Source organism: Phycodurus eques, chromosome 12 (genome assembly GCF_024500275.1).
Source record: "Phycodurus eques isolate BA_2022a chromosome 12, UOR_Pequ_1.1, whole genome shotgun sequence".
Classification (NCBI taxonomy): Eukaryota; Metazoa; Chordata; class Actinopteri; order Syngnathiformes; family Syngnathidae; genus Phycodurus; species Phycodurus eques.
This window is the reverse complement of record NC_084536.1, coordinates 15,701,149-15,719,328: the sequence shown is the minus strand read 5'-3', so window position 1 is coordinate 15,719,328 and position 18,180 is coordinate 15,701,149. Positions and strand designations below refer to the sequence as shown.

The following is an 18,180-nucleotide window of genomic DNA, read 5'->3' as shown; positions in this document are numbered from 1 at the left end:
GAAAAGTGTTTGATGTTAAGAGGAGCAGCGACGTGGATCCCACCCGTGGGGAAAGTGGCTTTGGCCACTGTGGAGCGTGTCTGCCTTCAATTGGACTGCCTCCCACACTGCAAGCATCCACGTCTCATAAGGTGTTTCGGTGACTCTCAAACTAAATCTATAAAAGAAAAAGAAAAAAACTTAGCTCACCAAGAACCACAATCATGGCTAAAATGACAATACAGTAGTTTAGTAGTCCTGCAGGTGCTCAGCAAACTCAAGACAGGGTTTATTCCCGAAATGTACTATTATTGTAAGCTACTGTGCAGTTTGAATATTAAATTGTGCTTATAGAGGGGGGAAAACTGTACTTAAATTATTCAATTGAAATGTAAATTAAATAATGAAAGGCAGCACGGTGGACAACTGGTTAGCACATCTGTTCACAGTTCAGAGGACACGGGTTCAAATCCGGCCTCGCCTGAAAGGAGTTTCTGCTCGTGTCTGCGTGGGTTTTCTCCGTGTACTCCGGTTCCCTCCCAAATCCCAAAAACGACTCGAAATTGCCCGTAGGTGTGAATGTGATGTGGTTGTTTGTTCTATGTGCCCTGCGATTGGCTGGTGAACAGTTCAGGGTGTACCCCGCCTTTTCCCCACAGTCAGCAGAGCTAGGCGCCAGCACTCCTGCGACCCTAGTGAGGATAAGCGGTACGGAAAATGGACGGATTAAATAATGAAATAAATTGTTCCACAATAAACGTTTAAAAACAAAATGTTCTTAAAATTTTAATGCAAATGTACTGTCATAAAGTTGAAAACAACTGTGCTTATGCAGTGATTCTTTCATGTACCACTAGAGGGAGCCCATGTACCATTAGTGGTATGACTAGCACACTTTTTTTATTTTTATTATTTCGTTAGCCTAATAGCATAACTGCCTATGTTTTACAAAAAAATATATATTTTCACAAAACAAGAAGAAAAAAACCACCAAATTGAACAAACAAGAGTCCAGTTGCATTGATTCAACCTTTATGGATTAACCTTGACTTAGAATTCAAACACAAAGAAAACCCACAAACTTTAGCAAGCATTTCTTATTGACGTTGTAAGGTTTTTGATACATCTTGCAACGCACTCATCAGTGACGGATCTGGGGGGGCAGTGACCCCCCTTCCGTACAGTGACAATGCAGTACTCTAGTAAGATTTGTGTTACATTGCGTCAATGTAATGGGCGCATCACGTCGTCTTAGTCCCTGGTCAGGCTTTAGAATGCAATGAAATAATGCACTGAATACAATGAAAAATACCATTAATTAATACAATAAATTATAAATATCACGAATGAATAAATAAGCCATTCAGACAAAAGAGTGTGCGTGCCTATGTGTTTAAAACGCTGCCGACGCCACAGTTCGTTCCTCCTTAGCCACAGCCACCTTGAGGCCTTTTCTGCTGTCTCAGTGCTGTGCCGGATTGCCTGCCTTTTGTGGGGCACCTGTAATGCCCAAGTGATGGTAGGCTTCGCAAAGGGTCCAACCAACAAACCCTCTAGAGCCAACTTCAAATGGCAGGCATCAAGTCTTCCACCCCTGACTGCGGCAATCCTCAACCAGCTCAACGTACTTGCTTCGCTTCCGTTCAGTTGCTTCTTCCCACCGGTCCTCCAATGGAACAGCGAGCTCCAGCATGACCACCTACCCTTCCTTCTGATCTCTGGTCTCAGAGATGTTATTGTAATGGCCTCTGGGAACCAGATCTGCTTCCCCTAATCGACCATCAGCTTCCAGTCCTTGGCCATTGCCAAGAGACCAGTCGACGGCCTTTGCTGTACCTTGGGCTTCTCTCCAGCCTTGATAAAAGAGATGAATTACTTGGTTGGTCTTTGCTGTTGCTTGGCTCTGGCAATAACGACCTTCTTCAGAACCTGGTCGTGGCGTCAACAGTAGCGCCTTGTTTTATTCCCACTGCAACGGTAGCACATGCTCTTCCTCCACGCCCGCTCTCACTTCCTGTTGGGCCACTTCATGACTGGCTCCTGGAGCTGTTCTTAGCTGGAAGTGGTGATGGAATACTGCATAGACCTGCCCTTCTTGATGACACCTGACCCAGTTGATATAAAAATATTGTACACAAGTAGGGGCGTGGTTGGATGACATTTTGGTAAATCCAGGACTTGGACTTCCAGGCAAGGCCGATTTGTCAACCGCTGTAATTTGCCTCTGCAATTCTTGTCCTGCAGCTGTGATGGATTCGGTTTCTTTCGGGGAACAAATAAACAACTTCCCCAAGATCTGGACAGGCTTCTCTGAAATAGATGGTGTCTGTGTGGCTTCTAGGAAAAAAACGGAACTGGTAATGTAACAAAAAGTTAAAAATGGGCAATTTTGCTATGCAACTGTATATGAACGATTTGTCCATGCACTTTATCTTTAAACAATTCCCTTAAAAATAATTGTGAAAGCTCACATTAATTAGTTTAAAATGGGGGGAGAATATAGAAAAAAAAATACAAAAATGTATTTTACAAACATGCTATCTAACAGAGTCACTGCATAATCAGTGAAATTCAATTAAAAAGTTCTAATATATGCAAAATACGAGAAACATTAGTTAAACCCCACTGTAAAGTACAACTACAATAAACATATTGTTGAATGAATACATCTCTAATAGCGTGATTCAAAACTAAACTATCTTTGTAAATGCAGAATTATGACACAGATATTGTATTGTATAATTTCGTACAGGCGTAGCTAATCATATGGCCATGTAGGATGGAAAGACACTATGAGAATATGACACAAAACAATACAAAAATAATCTTCATTTATTGTGTTTTGGATATTTCCTTTACATTGGAGATTGATGATACAAAAAAAAATACTGAATTTAAAGTTCATTAAACTATGCTTAAGAAAGAAGTAACTATAACTACATGATCCCCCTGTTTTACAACAGGGTATATACAGTGGATATAAAAACTCCACACACCTCTATTGAAATGCCAGATTTGATAAATACTGTATTGTAAAAAAGAAAAAAAGAAAAATGAGACAAACATTAATCATTTCAAAACATTTTCCACCCACGATGTGACCTAAAACCTGTACAACTCAAGACCACAAAACCGTCAGGCTTCTGATAGAAAGCAAAAAATACATTTAAAAAAGTCAGGAAAAGCCTACTAGTACATCTGAAATTTATTTGTGGTAAATCAGAGGCAAGTTGAGTTGTACAGGTTAGAGGCCACATTAATGGTTGGACAAGTTTTGAAGTCACAATAATCTGGCATTTCAATAGCGATGTGTCGACTTTATATCCACAGTAACTCCACTGTGACCTGCATGGATTAATTTCCACAAAGTAACTGCAAAATGAACCAAACATTAAACATTGAACCAAAGTTTTAGTGTTTTTGACATTTAACAGGCGTTCAAGATCTTATGGTCTTAAGGCCCCGCGAGCTTTGTCCAAAATGTCCTTTCTCATTTTTGGATAGTTTGGATGAGCAGCAAGAACCTGTGAATCGACGGGAATGATTTGTGATTACAAAATAACGGGAGGTGTTCCAACTGTAAGCATCGTGAGATATCTCACCTTGTGGCAAACATCGATGGCATCAAAATGGCGCTTTGCTTTTAAGTAGTTGAAAGCAAGCTTGTATCCTGAAATGCAGATTGTTAGATTTTTTTTATTTTTTTGCAACATACCGGTAATCATCTTAACCCAAATTTATCTTCATAACTAGAAGTGGACATCGCAGTGATTCTGGTCAACATACCGATGGTTGGGTTGGACTGATTTCCATATTTCCAGGCCAGTTCATAGTTGAATGCTGCATCTCGGAATGCCTGCTCTTTCTCCATTATAAAACCCCGATACTCATACGCTTTACAGCATGACTGCAGAGAAAATATTGAGTTAAATTCTTGATATTAAACATTCGTGATTAAGAAAAAAAAGGTTGTACATTAATAATATTAAAGCAGTGACATACCTTGTTATGGTTGAGACATCTCTTTAGGAGGTCATCTGCCAAGTCGTACTTCCCTGAATGGATGTAGATGTCCGCCAGGAGCAGCCAGCTCTTCTCAAACTCGTCGGCGTCGACAATGTTCCACGTCATCTTTGCTATACGTTTCAGTTGGTTCCTGGCTCGAGGAGTTTGTTTTTGCATCATGTATGCCGTTGCCATGGCTAACAATGCTGGCACGTGGTCTTTCTAAATTAAAAGACAACATCCTGGTGAAACAAGATCAAGGCAGCAACACCACCCCATCCCCTTCTTGTCTGGTTACCAATTTCACAACGATCCGATCTACAAAACCACAGTAACATTGTGAAGACAGCTAGTTCAGCAATTTTGCCCCAGTGTAATGGGTGATAAGAGAAGATAAAATAATGTGCTGTTATGTTTATTTACAGTGGGAAGGATGCAGTCACTCAAGCATGCCATTATGGATTACTCACCTCACTGGTTGCAAACTCTGTGAAAACAGCAAGAGCTTTCTCTATATTGCCTTTCTGTTTAGTGGCGAGTAAGCAGTAGTTCTCCAGGATACGGAGCTGTATATGTCCACTGGGTGTCTGCGGCTTTATCTCCTTTACAAGTCTCTCGGCAGTTCTCACTGCAACCTGCTCCGTCTCTTGTTTCTCTGTTGATTTCCTGAACAGATAGGTTGACACAGATTGGCGTTTTAATTGAACCTTTTGAGTTATATCGTAAGAGGATACAGTACAGTGACGCCTTACGATACAAGTGGCTCAACTTGAGTTTTTCAAGATATGAGCCGTTGTTCGGCTTCTTATTATTCTTTTGCCTTGACTTGCGAGGGCGAACCTATGATATAGTTTTATATGGTGGCAGATGACATAACTCACAGCGGTTTGTCAGAATAAGTACATTTTTACAAAAGATGCTGCAAGCTGTTTATTAGTTTACTGTCAAACTAAACATACAACAAAATAGAATTACACATTGTGTATTAAATCACCATGTAGCTTAACCTTTAGCCAACTAGCTTAAAGCTACAAATAATGGGAACCGTCGTCATAGGCACGGGATGATCATTCGCATCTATGTGAGTTCTTTTAACCAACCCTTTTAGCAATGGATATTTGAACACAAGGGGTGCAGCAACAAATCTAGGGTGCCTATATAACAGTATTCAGTCATATATTCTTTATCCTCTGCATAGAACAACAAATATTACTGCTCAGGAGTTGTGACGTCTCGTCTGTCTCCATGTATAAAAGTATGTCTGTCCTACACTGGTGGCCAAAGCGCACACATCAGACAATGTGCATTGAATTGAATGGGATAGTGTGACAAAAACTCTTTAATTCATTTTAATTATATTTGTGTCATTCCTGTAAGTTTTTTATAAATTTTAATTATTATAGAGTTCTATTTTTCTCATTAATAAACTTACATTATAACTAAAAAAAAAAACCTCTTATCTCAAGGCACCACTCACCCAAAAATCTTTTTAATGTGCTTTTCCACTCACCCAACTTCCCCATCTAAATTCTCAAATACTTCTCCTCCCATCGTGTCACTGTCAGGATTTAGGTAGATTTCAATCATGTTATAAATTGCATTTTGACCCCAATCATTGTCTTTCCGTGCCTGGTTGAAGTGTCGCAGAGCAGCATTAGGTTCTCCTGTGTACCTGAGCATCAAGCACAAATTTTTGTTGAACTGTCTATCGTACAGTACAAAGCAGATGATACCATAATCTCAAGAAACATCTGACTCACCAAAGATAAAGTCCTTTGCAGTAGTTAAAACCAGGGTCAAACTTGGCCCGAGAAGAATGTTTCTCTGCCCTATCAAAAAATTTGGGCACATCTTCCAACTTTCCTGCCCTCCTCAGCAAGTCAATGAGACGTGACAGAGTTGGGTAGTTGTCTAAATTGTAATAAGAAAAAAAAAGAACAATTTAAAAATTCAAATGATTATGCTCGATATGCTTTTCCAATCAACCATACACCAATCTGTAGTTACCACAAATATATGGACAGAACTATGCAAAGGTCTTGGGCCAACATACTGTATTTGTACTTTTAGCAATGGCTAGCACATCTGCCTCACAGTCAGAGGTTCTGAGTTAAAATCTTGGCTGAGACCATCTGTATGGCGTTTGCAGGTTCTCCTCATGCTTGAATGTTTTTAAGGGTACTCCGGTTTCCTCCCACATTCCCCCAAAAAAACAACAACAAAAAAACAAACAAACAAGCATGTTGGATAATTGAAGACTATAAATTACCCCTTGGTGAGAGTGTGAGTATTTGTTTGTCTGCATGTGCCCTGTGATTGACTGCCCACCAGTAAGTTTGGAAAATGGATCGTTTAAACAATGCCCATCTATTAATCAGATATGTTTTTTTGCATTATTAAACAACATGTGCATGTGAGGCACAGGCATTTTTGTTGTCTGCTTCGAGTCGCCATCCACACGAGCCACATTATAATATCTGTGACTTTGAATGTGTGTGGCTTTAAAAGGTGGGGCCTGGCCTGGTGAGTGACATGCGAGTTAGCAAATGAGAGTGTAGCGATTGCAGTTAGCCGCTGGCTGTCAACTGGCTAACCATTAGCAAGTTTGCATACAGTTGAGTGCCTAATCATCAGTTTTGGCTGTAGAAGCTTGGGTATTTATGAGATTATTTTGTAACCGTTTTTCAGTCAAGCGAAGTGTGTGGAGTTTTCATATTCTCCCCGTGCCTGCGTGGGTTTTCTCCAGGTACTACGTTTCCTCCCACATCCCAAAAACTTGCACGGTAGGTTAATTCAAGACTCTAAATTGCCCGTAGGTGTGAATGTGAGTGTGAATGGTTGTTTCTTTATATATGCCCTGCGATTGGCTGGCGACCAGCTACGGATGTACCCCGCCTCTCAGCCAGAGTCAGCTGGGATAGGCTCCGGCACGCCCGCGATCCCAGTGAGGATAAGTGGTACGGAAGATGAATGAATGAGATTATTCTATAAATATAAATACATTTTAGTACTGGGTGGTAACATTATGACCGTTGATGCAATTAAATTAATGTATGCAGATCCACACTAAAACATGATGGCTTCCTTCCTGATCCCTATATCATGCCACCTTTTCACTGTGCAACAATGACTGCTGTGAAAAGGGACATTAAAACAACAAAGCTAGTGGGCCCAAGACCGAGCACAGTCATGCACATAAATAATAACTGATTGTAAGAAATTGTGTATTTTGCACCTGGCTTACGCTCCAAGAGTTGTTGATAGCGGAAGACAGCCTGCTCATAGTCTTGTCTCCTGAACATAAGGTCAGCCATCATCTAAACACAAACACATGTTGAAAATAAGACGTACTAATGTGTTCCAACAGATAATGGCCAAATATGCAGTGAAAGACTGAACACACCAGGGTTGCATCTTCATTAAACTGGTCCTTCTTCAAGATGACACTGCATTGTTCCTGGCATGAATCAACCTCATCGATGGTAAGGAAAATCTGGGCCAACTCCAGCATCACCTAGAAATAGTGAGTTTTGTGAATCCCTCTTCTCAAATCCAACAATCCAAGAGAGGGTTAATACATGTAGGGATGACACTAAAAGATGCTCAGGCTGGTCCACCACAGCTGCAACAGGGAGGACATAGGATGTTTTGATTCAGTAGTACGGACCTTGTGATCCGTCTCACAGTAAACAAGAGCTTCTTTGTAGAACTTGATTGCTCTCTCGTAGCCCCTCTGGCTAGTGTAGTGTTGAGCGATCTCAGCGCAGATCTTGGCAGCGAGTTGCTTCTGCATGGGGATGGCGTCAGGCTCCTCCAATTCCACGCGCTTTAGCACTTTCGCCTGCACATCTCGGGCCTAGAACAGTACATCATTCAATGATAATAAAAACTGCTATCCATTATAAAACATAACTGAATAGCATTGCCGTTAATACTTCATTCAGTGTATTATGCACACATTTTTAAATGAAATACTAATGCAGACCTGCTGAGAGATAATGGCATCATTGATCCAAAATATAAAATCTTAATCGAGAACTTAACAACTAGGACCACTTACTCTTTGTAGGGATGTTAACGCTTCCTCTGTTTTATCAACCTTATTTTGGACCTTTGCCAACAGCATTAGATAGCGGCAATCATCTGAGAGGGCGGTCAGTTCATTCACTTTGTTGGAAGACAGAACAATTGTAAATTACAATGACGTACATTACTATATAATTCCATAAAAAAGAGCTGGGCAGGTTCACATGTAATTTTGCTTGCTTTTCTGCCTTCTGTTCATGACATGCACGTACTCATGGGCGACAACAAGGCGATCTAAAGCGGCCACGCCAGTGCCAAGCCCACACAGTGGTTGTCAAGTGGGATTCAAAATAAATAAATAAATAAATAAATACTCCCTAACCGGTCTTCCACCTGTCTGTGGGTGATGTGTGTCCACTCATGGCCAGTGACGAGGCACTCGGGTGGCAACGCAAGTGGATTGTCTTAAGGGAAATTTTATTTTCGGTGTGTAGGTATAGCTAGGTAGAAAACTGGGCGTCGCAATTACGGCAGAAACGCAGATGCAAACGAAGGCGCTTAAGTTCTTAAATAGTGGGAGAGGGGAGACTGCATGCCAGGGGCCCTAGTGAGTCACTAGGCACCGTTTTAGCCCCCCCTCCAAAAAAAAAAGTTTCTAAAAAATGAGGACAACTGAAATGGTGAAAAGCAGCCTAACGCTATATCTCAGTATAAAGTACTACATCGCTCTCAGTCTTTGCATGTTTCCAGCAATTATCTTCAAACGTATAACGCATTCAGAAATAAATGTCTTGAGTTTATTTTACAGGGCAGCATTGTAGATCCACTGTCCTCTTTTCCCTGGCAGAGGTCTGTGGTGATGTGATGTTGACACTGTGTTGTATGGGAAGAACTGCACCTGGTTCACGGGTGAGAGAGTCATGCAGAAGTCTCTCACAGCGCTCGTATTGCTTCATCTTCATCAGCAGCTCAGCCAGGTCATAGCGCAAGATATTCTGTTGCTCAGACTTCAGTGCAGCTTCATAGTAATGTATTGCCTGTGTAATGAGAAGCATTGCATCAACACTGAGATCTTTCTGAGAGGCAATCATGGGTATCCCCGCAAATGTTGATACAAACCTTGGCGTAAAAATGAGTCTTGACCAGAGCTTTACCAAACTTGCTGGCAAGAGCGCCATCTTTGGGGGTTTTCTCAAGAGCATGCTCATAGACCTCAATGGCTTTTTCTGGCTGAGGATCAACATAACAAACAATGAGTGGTAGGGCAATTAGCATGGTTTAAATTCAAGCATAAAATGAATAGGCGGAAGTTTCTGACAATAATTGTCAAAGCTGCTTTAAAAAGTGAAGGAAATTCATTAACTACTGTATAGTTCACTCATGACTGTTTTGGTTTGTTTATAAGTACAAAACATAACTAAACACAATGCATAATTGTATAATGAACATAGTAATTAATTGAAAATACTCAGGATAATAGTGACTAAAGCAGAGCTGCCAACCTATAAAAATTCACTTACAGAAGAATTTATCCAAATTTGTCTGAATTTCCATGTTTCCAAAATGTTGTCAAGAACATTACTGTGCTTAGTGAAAACTAGTCATATCGCCAAGGTAAATGATGTCACTTTTCCATCCATGTATGTTTTGTTTTTCATTATACATGTCTACAATTCAGTTGCAGAGATCTGTTCGTAAATTACAGATGTCAGCAACTGACTTGTAGATATCTGTAATTCCAGTTTGAGATACCTACAACATCAGTTTGACTAGTCATAATTCCAGTCACAGATATCACCAACATCATGTCAAGAGTTAAAACGTAGTTTAAGATCTCTGAAAAGAGGCATGTAGATACTGTATCTTGAATTGAGGTAAATTAAGGATACCTTGAATCGGAATCACGACTCGGCATGGGCTGGCAACAGATTCTGACGGTACCATATTCTTGAGCAAAAATATCACGGTATCACGGTATTATATATCGAAAATGTATTATTTTTTAATATTTGGGTAAACAACTTTTTTCCCATTAAACACAATTTATGAATTACAGATATCTGCAACACATATCCAGTCTAACTGTTAAGATGTTAAAAGCGCTTGCCATAGTATTGTAGTTTGTTTTGGATGTCCAATATGTAAAATAAAAAAGTGCCAGTAGGGGGCCATGATTACCCACACGGGATACCAATGCTGACTCGCCATTCAAATGTGTAATATAGTTGATTGAAGTTTGACTTGAGTTTGAGTTACACCTTATTCTCGAATACAATACAGTAGCTGTAAAATTCCAGACTCCGAACGACTTTCAGGTTGTATATGATGAGTAAAGACGAGATTACAATTAAAAATGTACATCTCAAAACTGAATCTAATGAAAGTACTGTAAAAGGTACATTTAAAAAAAAAAAAAAAAAAAAATCAATTGATTCTTCCACTTACCTCTAAAATGTGCATGTAAGCGTCCCCTAGTAAGACACATGTCTGAGGACCAGGTAGCTTATCCACCATTTCCCTGGAGAACAGACCAAGATCACATTGAATACGTGCCTCATTAAACAGATATATCTAGGGATAAAAGTGTTGGTATACTTTCTCACGACTATAAATAATCCAGTTACATCATGATCCCATTTACTACTACTCACCTGTAACAGCTCACAAACAGACGCTTATCCTTTTTGTGGTTCAGGTATATTTCTGCCATTTTCTCCTTGGCCTGGATGTAGTACAGCTGCTGAGGTGTAATGTTTCTGAGCATGCTCAGTGCCAACTCTGTGTCACCTCGAAGCAAAGCCAGGTCTGCATTGGCAATAGTGACACGGAGCTCTTCTGGTGTCCCTGAGAACTCATTGATGGCATCCTGCATCACCTTGGCTGCTTCATGCTGTAATATTAAATTGGTATATGATCTTACAAACAATAGAGATTACAAATATACATTCTTTATACCTGTTCTCCATTTAGCCACAAGGCCTCAGCTAACTCCAAGAAGATAGAGACACAGTCAGCAGAACTCAGTTCGATCTTTTTGTTTTTGGACTTAGCTGATGAACCACCCCTGCAGATCCCAGGAAGACTCATTGCCATTTGCAAAATTTGAATAGCCTCAGTCAGTTCACCGATTTTTTTCTTTGCCTGGGCTTTGATCAGGAGATACAAGGGATGTTCTCGAATCTGAAATGAGCAAGTAGCTTATTAGGGCAAAACATTTTCTCCATGTCATTTACGAAAGATGTATAGTGGAACCTTGGTTTGTGGATTTAATATGTTCCGTGACCGAACAGAAAAGTTTGCGAACCAGCGTAATGCTTCCCATTAAAATGACTGACTGATCAGTCTAAACTGCAGAATTATGTTATATTTACCTAATTTCAATTGGTGTGTGTTTAAAATTAAACTACTGTGCAATATAGAAATAAGTGAAAGCAGAAAAACAATGTGCTTGAAAACAAATCACTGTGCAACGTCTTAGCCTTTTCCCATACAGTAGCTACTGTTTACATTCACCATGGATACAGGTAGCCTAAAATGGCCAAAAACAAGGATGCCTGCAATGTGTGCACGCATGGACCCAAGGATGTTTACACGGCACGAGAAAAAGCACAACTTAGCCTTTCACGACAATGCCAAGACTGTTCGTTAACCGCAAATAGTCCTTGAACCAAAGTATTTTTTATTTTCTCGAAAAAGTTGTATGTAAACTGGGTTGTTTGGAAATCGAAGTTCCACTGTATTATAAAATGGAAGCTGTGAGTAAAAAACACAACTCGTCCCTTCCATACATCAAAATATTGCATTGCTTGTTGTTTGCAATACAATATCAATAAAAATATTGATACATACGCACAAGGCACTGTTTGTGTGTATGTATCAGTATTTATATTAAAAATGCAGGCGATCAAAATGCCTTAATACTGGCTCCTCCAAGTGGCCCCCATCAGAAAAAAAAAAAAATCAGTATTGAACTGTAATATTCATGCTGAAGTGTACAGACACAAGAAAATAAATAATAATAATAATAAATCAAATTCAGAAAGTGCTTTTCTTATTACGCGTAATTATGACAATCAATTTCACTCATATAACAGAAACAAGTTAACATTATCTTGTAATTGCATCTTTAAAAAAAAAAAAAAGAAATGCATGAGGGTTAATAAATGTATCTGTGCCGAAAAGATTATCTTTTCTTTTTTTGGTAATACATAAAAACAGGGACTATTTTTTTGTTCTTGCAATTCATCAATTATTGTCCAATTGCTGTATTGTGGACAAAATATATAGGTAATATTGTATTGTTGATGAAGTGTTAACCACCAACTAAAGAGGGAATTACTTTGCACAGCTGAGGTCACTATAGAAAATTGTGATGGCAATGACGATGCTCTTACCTCAAAGTTATGGCTGAGGCAGAGTTCAAGCGACTGGGAACACGAAGTAAAGCTACCCCGCAACAAGTGGATCTGTGCCATGAGCAGATGAGAGTCCGTATGAGAAGGACACTGTTCGAGGCAGTGATGTAGACTGCTCTGAGCAGCGTCAACATCACCTGAATGGACACAGACATGCAATAGTTACAAAGTCAGTTAAAGAAGAAGCTAACACATTTAAAATGCAGTGCTCACCGGACTGATATCTGACTTTGGCTTGCAGGAAGACCCCTTGCAGGAGGCCTGGCACTATCTTGACCACTGTATCCAACAATGCAGCACAGTGCCTGAGTTGAGGAGCAGGAGACAGGCCCTGAGCTGGAGGCTAAACAGCATCAGTTGAGAAGAGAATTTTACAACAATAATTTTAACACAAACCTTCATGGTGGAAACTTAAACCTCATCGTCATTTATAAGTTGTACCTTAGTGGGACACAGAGCAAGGTACTCCTTGACAATCTGTAACAGGAAGTCAGGGTTCAGCTTCTGAAAGTACTCCGCACCCAGAGGTAGACCCTGGAGAGTAGACAAATGGATTTCCACGGCATCGTTCAGGAGCTTGGTTACCTCTTCCTGGGAGTGGCGCTTTTTAATTGCTACAAGCGCACGCAGGTAGAGGATGTCCTAATGAGATGGAAAAAAAATTTCAAATGTATAACTAGACTGAGATGGAACCAAACACTGACATTTACCCACAGGAGCAGATGCCCTGTGCTGACAATTATTGTAAATAGCATTTAAATAGCATTATTTTTGAATAATAATACCCCTGATTTTCCTATGGATTGTTGAATTTCTGTAAGAAATTCCAGTTGTTGGTCTGCATCATCAAGGCGGCCTTCTATCAACTGGCATTGAATTATACCTGTGCAACAAAATGATAATGGGCATATACTGGATATAAAAGACTACAAATCAATGTTCAAATTCTAGGTTTTTGCGATGTACAAAATAAGACCAATATAAATCATATCGAAAACATTGCCACCATTAATAAAATAAACAACTGATATAATGTGGTTGCACAAGTGTGCACACCCTCTTATAATTGGGGATGTGTCTATGTTCAGAATTAACCAATCACATTAAAACTCATCTTAAATGGGGTCAACGCACACTTGCCACCATTTAAAGTGCCTCTGATTGAACCTAAATTCATATCAGTTGATTTAGTAGGCTTTTCCTAACGTTTTCTAGCAGAAGCTTGAAGGTTTCGGACTATCACCAACGGGTATTTGGAACTGTTCATAATTTTATACCACTTGACAATGGCCCAAATTCCAGCAGAAGAGAAACAACCCTCAACCCATCATCATGCTTCGTTGTAGGTATGTTCTTTTGGAAATATGCAGTGTTGTGTTTGTCTGACACATACCTTTTGGAATTATAATTAATTCTAAAAGGTATGTTTGCCCAAAACACAACACTGCTCAATGCAAAAATAAATAAATAAATAAATAAACACCGCCAGATAAGTGTGGGGTAGCAGCATTTTCTTTAACTGTAACTGGGACCTTAGACAAAGTGTGAGGAATTACGAACATTTCCAAATCGCAGTCAGTGTTTGCACAACACCTTCAGGCTACTGCTAGAAAGGAAATAAAATATCTGGAAAAGTCCATCCATCAATCCATTTTCCGAGCCGCTTATCCTCACCAGGGTCGCGGGTGTGATGGAGCCTATCCCAGCTGTCATCGGGCAGGAGGCGGGGTACACCCTGAACTGGTTGCCAGCCAATCGCAGGGCACATACAAACAAACAACCATTCACACTCACAGTCACGCCTACGGGCAATTTAGAGTCTCCAATTCATGCATGTTTTTGGGATGTGGGAGGAAACCGGAGTGCCCGGAGAAAACCCACGCAGGCACGGGGAGAACATGCAAACTCCACACAGGCGGGGCCGGGGATTGAACCCAGGTCCTCAGAACTGTGAGGCTGACGCTCTAACCAGTCGTCCACCGTGCCACCTATCTGGAAAAGTGTACTATAAAATAAAAAAATTATTTGGGGTTAATTAGAGGCACTTTAAATGATGGCAGGTGTGCGCTGACTCCCATATAACATGAGTTTGAATGTGTATGGTTAATTCTTAACACAGCCACATCCTCAGTTTTACATTATCTCAGTTGTTTATTTTTATTTCCCTTCTTGAAAAGATAATTTTTTTTTCAATTGAGTTGTACAGGTCATAGGTTATATTGGTGGGAAAAAAAGTTTTCAAATCATTTATCTTGGTCTCATTTTTTTATCTCGAAAAAATTTGGCATTTGTGACTTTCTGTAAGTCATTATTTCCCCATGGATCTCTACGTTATCTTTAGTCTTTGCAACTTACCAGTCAGTGCAGAGAGGCTTGTCTCATCCAAAGTCATAGCTGTCTTGTACCACTTTATGGCCTCCTTGATTTTACCCTGAAGAACCATGAGGTAGCCCAACTCCGTGGCTAAATCCGAGTTCCCTTCTGTCATGTAGTAGGCTTTTTCCACCATTCTGAACACCTGTTCCAGGATTTTCTCATTTCGTCCACACTAAGAGGAATTAATGCATAATAATAAATTGTGAAACTCCACATTAGAAATAACTAAAGCAAAAACAAACAAGAATAGTAGCTCTTACAACTCGGGTGAATGCAAGAGACATTCTATAAACAAGCTCTGGGTTGCGTGGTTCAAACATGTCCAGACTGCTGATGAGGTTGGAAAGATGTTTTGTTGACTGCCAAGCGAAATACAGAAACAGTACAAATAAAGAAACTATAAGAGCACTTTGATGTCACATATAACAGCTGTATATAACATTTTACTGGGACTAAGGTCATGTTTGCTATAGTTTTGAGGTACCTCAGCAATATCTCCATTTTTACATAAGGAATACAGTGTTAGCATCTGTAGTGCGTCCAGGTTGTTTTTATCCATTTGTAAAAGTCTGAAATGAGACACAGCAACGTTTGAATTGAAGGGTTTTGCATTTAATAATTGATAAAGACATCGACGGAAGACTAATGAGCTTCCAGTAAAAAGTTCTGACTTTAGAATAGCTGCCAATGAATGGACAATATTGTGGCACCATACACTTAAACTGGGTAGGATAGCATTGTAAAAGCAGACCAGTGAGCACAACTGGTGTTTTTACTCTTGGAATTGCAGTATGTTTTCATACTTTGGTTTTTATTGTATTTATTTGTATTTGGTTTTATTTTGCTTTGTTTTGCTTTTGCTGTCTGCAGCCAGGTCAGCGTTGCAAATGAGAATCTTTTCTCAATTGCCTTACCTGGATAAACAAAGGTTCAATAAATAAATACAATCATGGAGGACTGATGTGCTTGCAATGACAAACTGTTAACTTTAGAGAATCACTAGGGAGAGACCATCTCAATCCTTACCTGATTGCTGCCTCTGTGGTTTGCTCCCAGTCTTGGAGGTTTAAAAACAGTTTCATCTTCTTAATAAGAGCAGGCAAGAACCCAGGGAAACTAGCAATGACCTTGTTAACCACATCTAATGCTCCTGAATAGTTCTGACGATATTCATAGTATTGTGCCTAGGATAGAAAAGAAATCCCTTTAATCATAGTAAACACAGCAAGAGGATGTACAGGTATACAAATGTTCTTCGCATCATAACAGTTTGAACTGTGGTTGAGGAATGAAATTCAATAATAAACTATTTCTTTCGAAAACACCTTTCCCATCAGAGCAAAAACATCTGGTCCGTCCTTCAGCCCTTCGTCAAAGTATTTTCCAGCTTTTCTGGCATATGCATCTTTCCCACACGTCACATCTATCCATCCTTTCAGGATTATACCCTGGAGAACAAATTTGTCATATTCTTTTCCCAGGACACCAACTCCTGAATGTTTCACTTACTCTAACGACACCATGATTGTCCTACCTCTTTGGAGCCATTGGAGAGTTTGATCATTCGCTCTGTGTATTCCCTCGCTTTATCATTTCGGCCTAATAGCCAGAGAAACACACCAGCATGGTAAAGACTCTGAGGAGACGCGCTTTTGCGATCCTCCTTGATTTTAGCTTCAAGTTCTTGTATAACTTCTCTGTCTGCAATGCCAAAAACAAATTAAAATATTACCAAAACTGATACATTTATATCATGAATAAAAGGACCTTGTTGTCTTACCTGGTTTTGTCTTTTTCTTCTCAATGTTGACAAGTGCCATTAGAGTGCACAGAGACACATCTCGTGCATCTTTTAGTGTGTGCAACTCTGCTGTAGCTTCTAGAATTGAATCTGTAGTTAATTAAAAACAATCTGTTAGTTACGTATGCATATTACAAGTAGACAATTTGGTAAGAGGTTATGTATTGCTAGTGTATTGTGTTCAGTCTACCTTGCATTAAAGAGCCATATCCATGGAAGAAACTGAGGACGGGGTCACCTCTGAATTTTGTCAGAGCAGCTGCTGCAGCGTTCACAGCATGGTTGAAATATTTTTCGTTGCAATAATATCTGATTAAAGCCTGAGAACAACAATACCAGAGAGTTATAGCACCAGTTGTGGGACGTGAAGAAGTTAGTGTACTGAAGTAGATTTTTCAAGCGTCTATATTTTACTTTTACTCCCTTCATGTGAAAACAGATATCTGGACTGTCCTTACTTTGTCAAAGTAGTCTTGTTACTTTTTTAAACCTCTGTAGAACTCAATGTGAGAAAAAAACAACCCGTAAACATATACTTATTGACAGTATAAGCTAAGCTCATTTTTCTTTGTACTTAACAACATTAGAGTCAATACTTTTAAGTAGACACGTTAAATCAGTTTGCCTTTTTATTTCACACAAGTATCTGTATTTATTGTATCTGTATAGTAAGGTGTATTTTTCAGTTATCATTATCTAATTTAGCAGATACAAAGCTATAAACGTATCCAGGTGCTCATTACTGCTCAGCACCTGGATACGAGGTGCTCGTATCCAGGTGCCCGGTTGTCAATTCAGTCCTGGTAAGGACAAAACCAACTTGACTTTAGTACATTTTAGAGTCTATACTGTTTTGTTTGTTTGTTTGTTTGTTTGTTTTTTAAACAGGAGCCGAATAAGTACTTTTAATTTGACCGTATCCGTACTTCTACGTAAATACTGAGTATCTTTCCCCATTTCTGTAAAGGCACACAGCAAACGCAAATAATAATAATATAACAAATAATAGAAAAAACACAAAACGTTGTGATGATTCATCACATTATCGGTCTAAATGACCCAAACTAAGAACGCTAACTAGCTTGTTAAATGTTTATGCGTCTTGAGCACAGCCAATATTCGTAATTTGATGGAAACACCCCGTACGTACGACATTACGTCCATGTATAGTAAGTAAATGAGTTAAAATGTGCGCTCACCAGTGCTGTCTCCTCCTTCTCCATTTTGGCTGAGAAACGCTATGCGTGTGCAACAACTGATGTGCGAATAAGATATTATTTATCCATGTGGTCTTAGTGTTTATGATCAACAATAACAGCTGCTTATTTGCTTTGCTGTTTTGTGGGGCCGATCGCCATTTTGAGCTCCCTCTTCTCGCGTTGCCTTGGTAACAGCAGACGGCTCATTCTCTTCTTCGTTGTTCGTCTAGGTTGACAGACGCAACACTGTCACCAACAGGCGCAGCTAGAAAATACAAGCGTTGGTGTGAATACTGCAAATCGAAAACAGAAGCTCCTTTATCGACGCGTCATCGGTTAGCTATAAAGTGGCTTTGAAGTAAAATGCGAGGTTAAAACA

The 18,180-nt window shown here is 39.6% G+C and overlaps 1 protein-coding gene across 2 annotated transcripts; it reads right to left on the bottom strand.

The window, feature by feature from the left end:
* Positions 1-113: 113 nt before the first annotated feature.
* On the bottom strand, positions 114-17,985 carry ttc21b (tetratricopeptide repeat domain 21B). Of its 2 annotated transcripts, none has more exons than XM_061692445.1 (29): positions 17,802-17,985; positions 16,793-16,922; positions 16,582-16,692; positions 16,336-16,502; positions 16,127-16,249; positions 15,828-15,985; positions 15,286-15,370; positions 15,062-15,160; positions 14,781-14,973; positions 13,211-13,308; positions 12,867-13,067; positions 12,639-12,768; positions 12,405-12,562; positions 10,966-11,190; positions 10,662-10,900; positions 10,456-10,528; positions 9,130-9,240; positions 8,909-9,047; positions 8,045-8,151; positions 7,652-7,840; positions 7,388-7,498; positions 7,220-7,301; positions 5,745-5,895; positions 5,495-5,656; positions 4,455-4,650; positions 3,982-4,206; positions 3,766-3,886; positions 3,582-3,649; positions 114-157 (listed from the first exon to the last, which is right to left on the bottom strand). In XM_061692445.1, the coding sequence occupies exons 1-29, from the start codon at positions 17,823-17,825 to the stop codon at positions 152-154; spliced, it is 3,882 nt and encodes a 1,293-aa protein (XP_061548429.1). In that variant the 5' UTR covers positions 17,826-17,985; the 3' UTR covers positions 114-151. The 2 variants fall into 2 exon arrangements, with proteins under 2 accessions (XP_061548429.1, XP_061548428.1); XM_061692444.1 differs by lacking the exon at positions 114-157 and adding an exon at positions 2,796-3,503.
* Positions 17,986-18,180: the final 195 nt, after the last annotated feature.

Bases quoted from the DNA above. Each gene is read 5' to 3' on its own strand.
- ttc21b (XM_061692444.1), bottom strand. From the start codon at position 17,825: ATGGAGAAGGAGGAGACAGCACTG. The intron at 15,986-16,126 runs GTGTTTTCGAAA...TTTCTATCCTAG, and splicing joins TTTTTGCTCTGATGGGAAAG to GCACAATACTATGAATATCG. The intron at 7,302-7,387 runs GTGTGTTCAGTC...GTTTGTGTTTAG, and splicing joins TTAATGAAGATGCAACCCTG to ATGATGGCTGACCTTATGTT.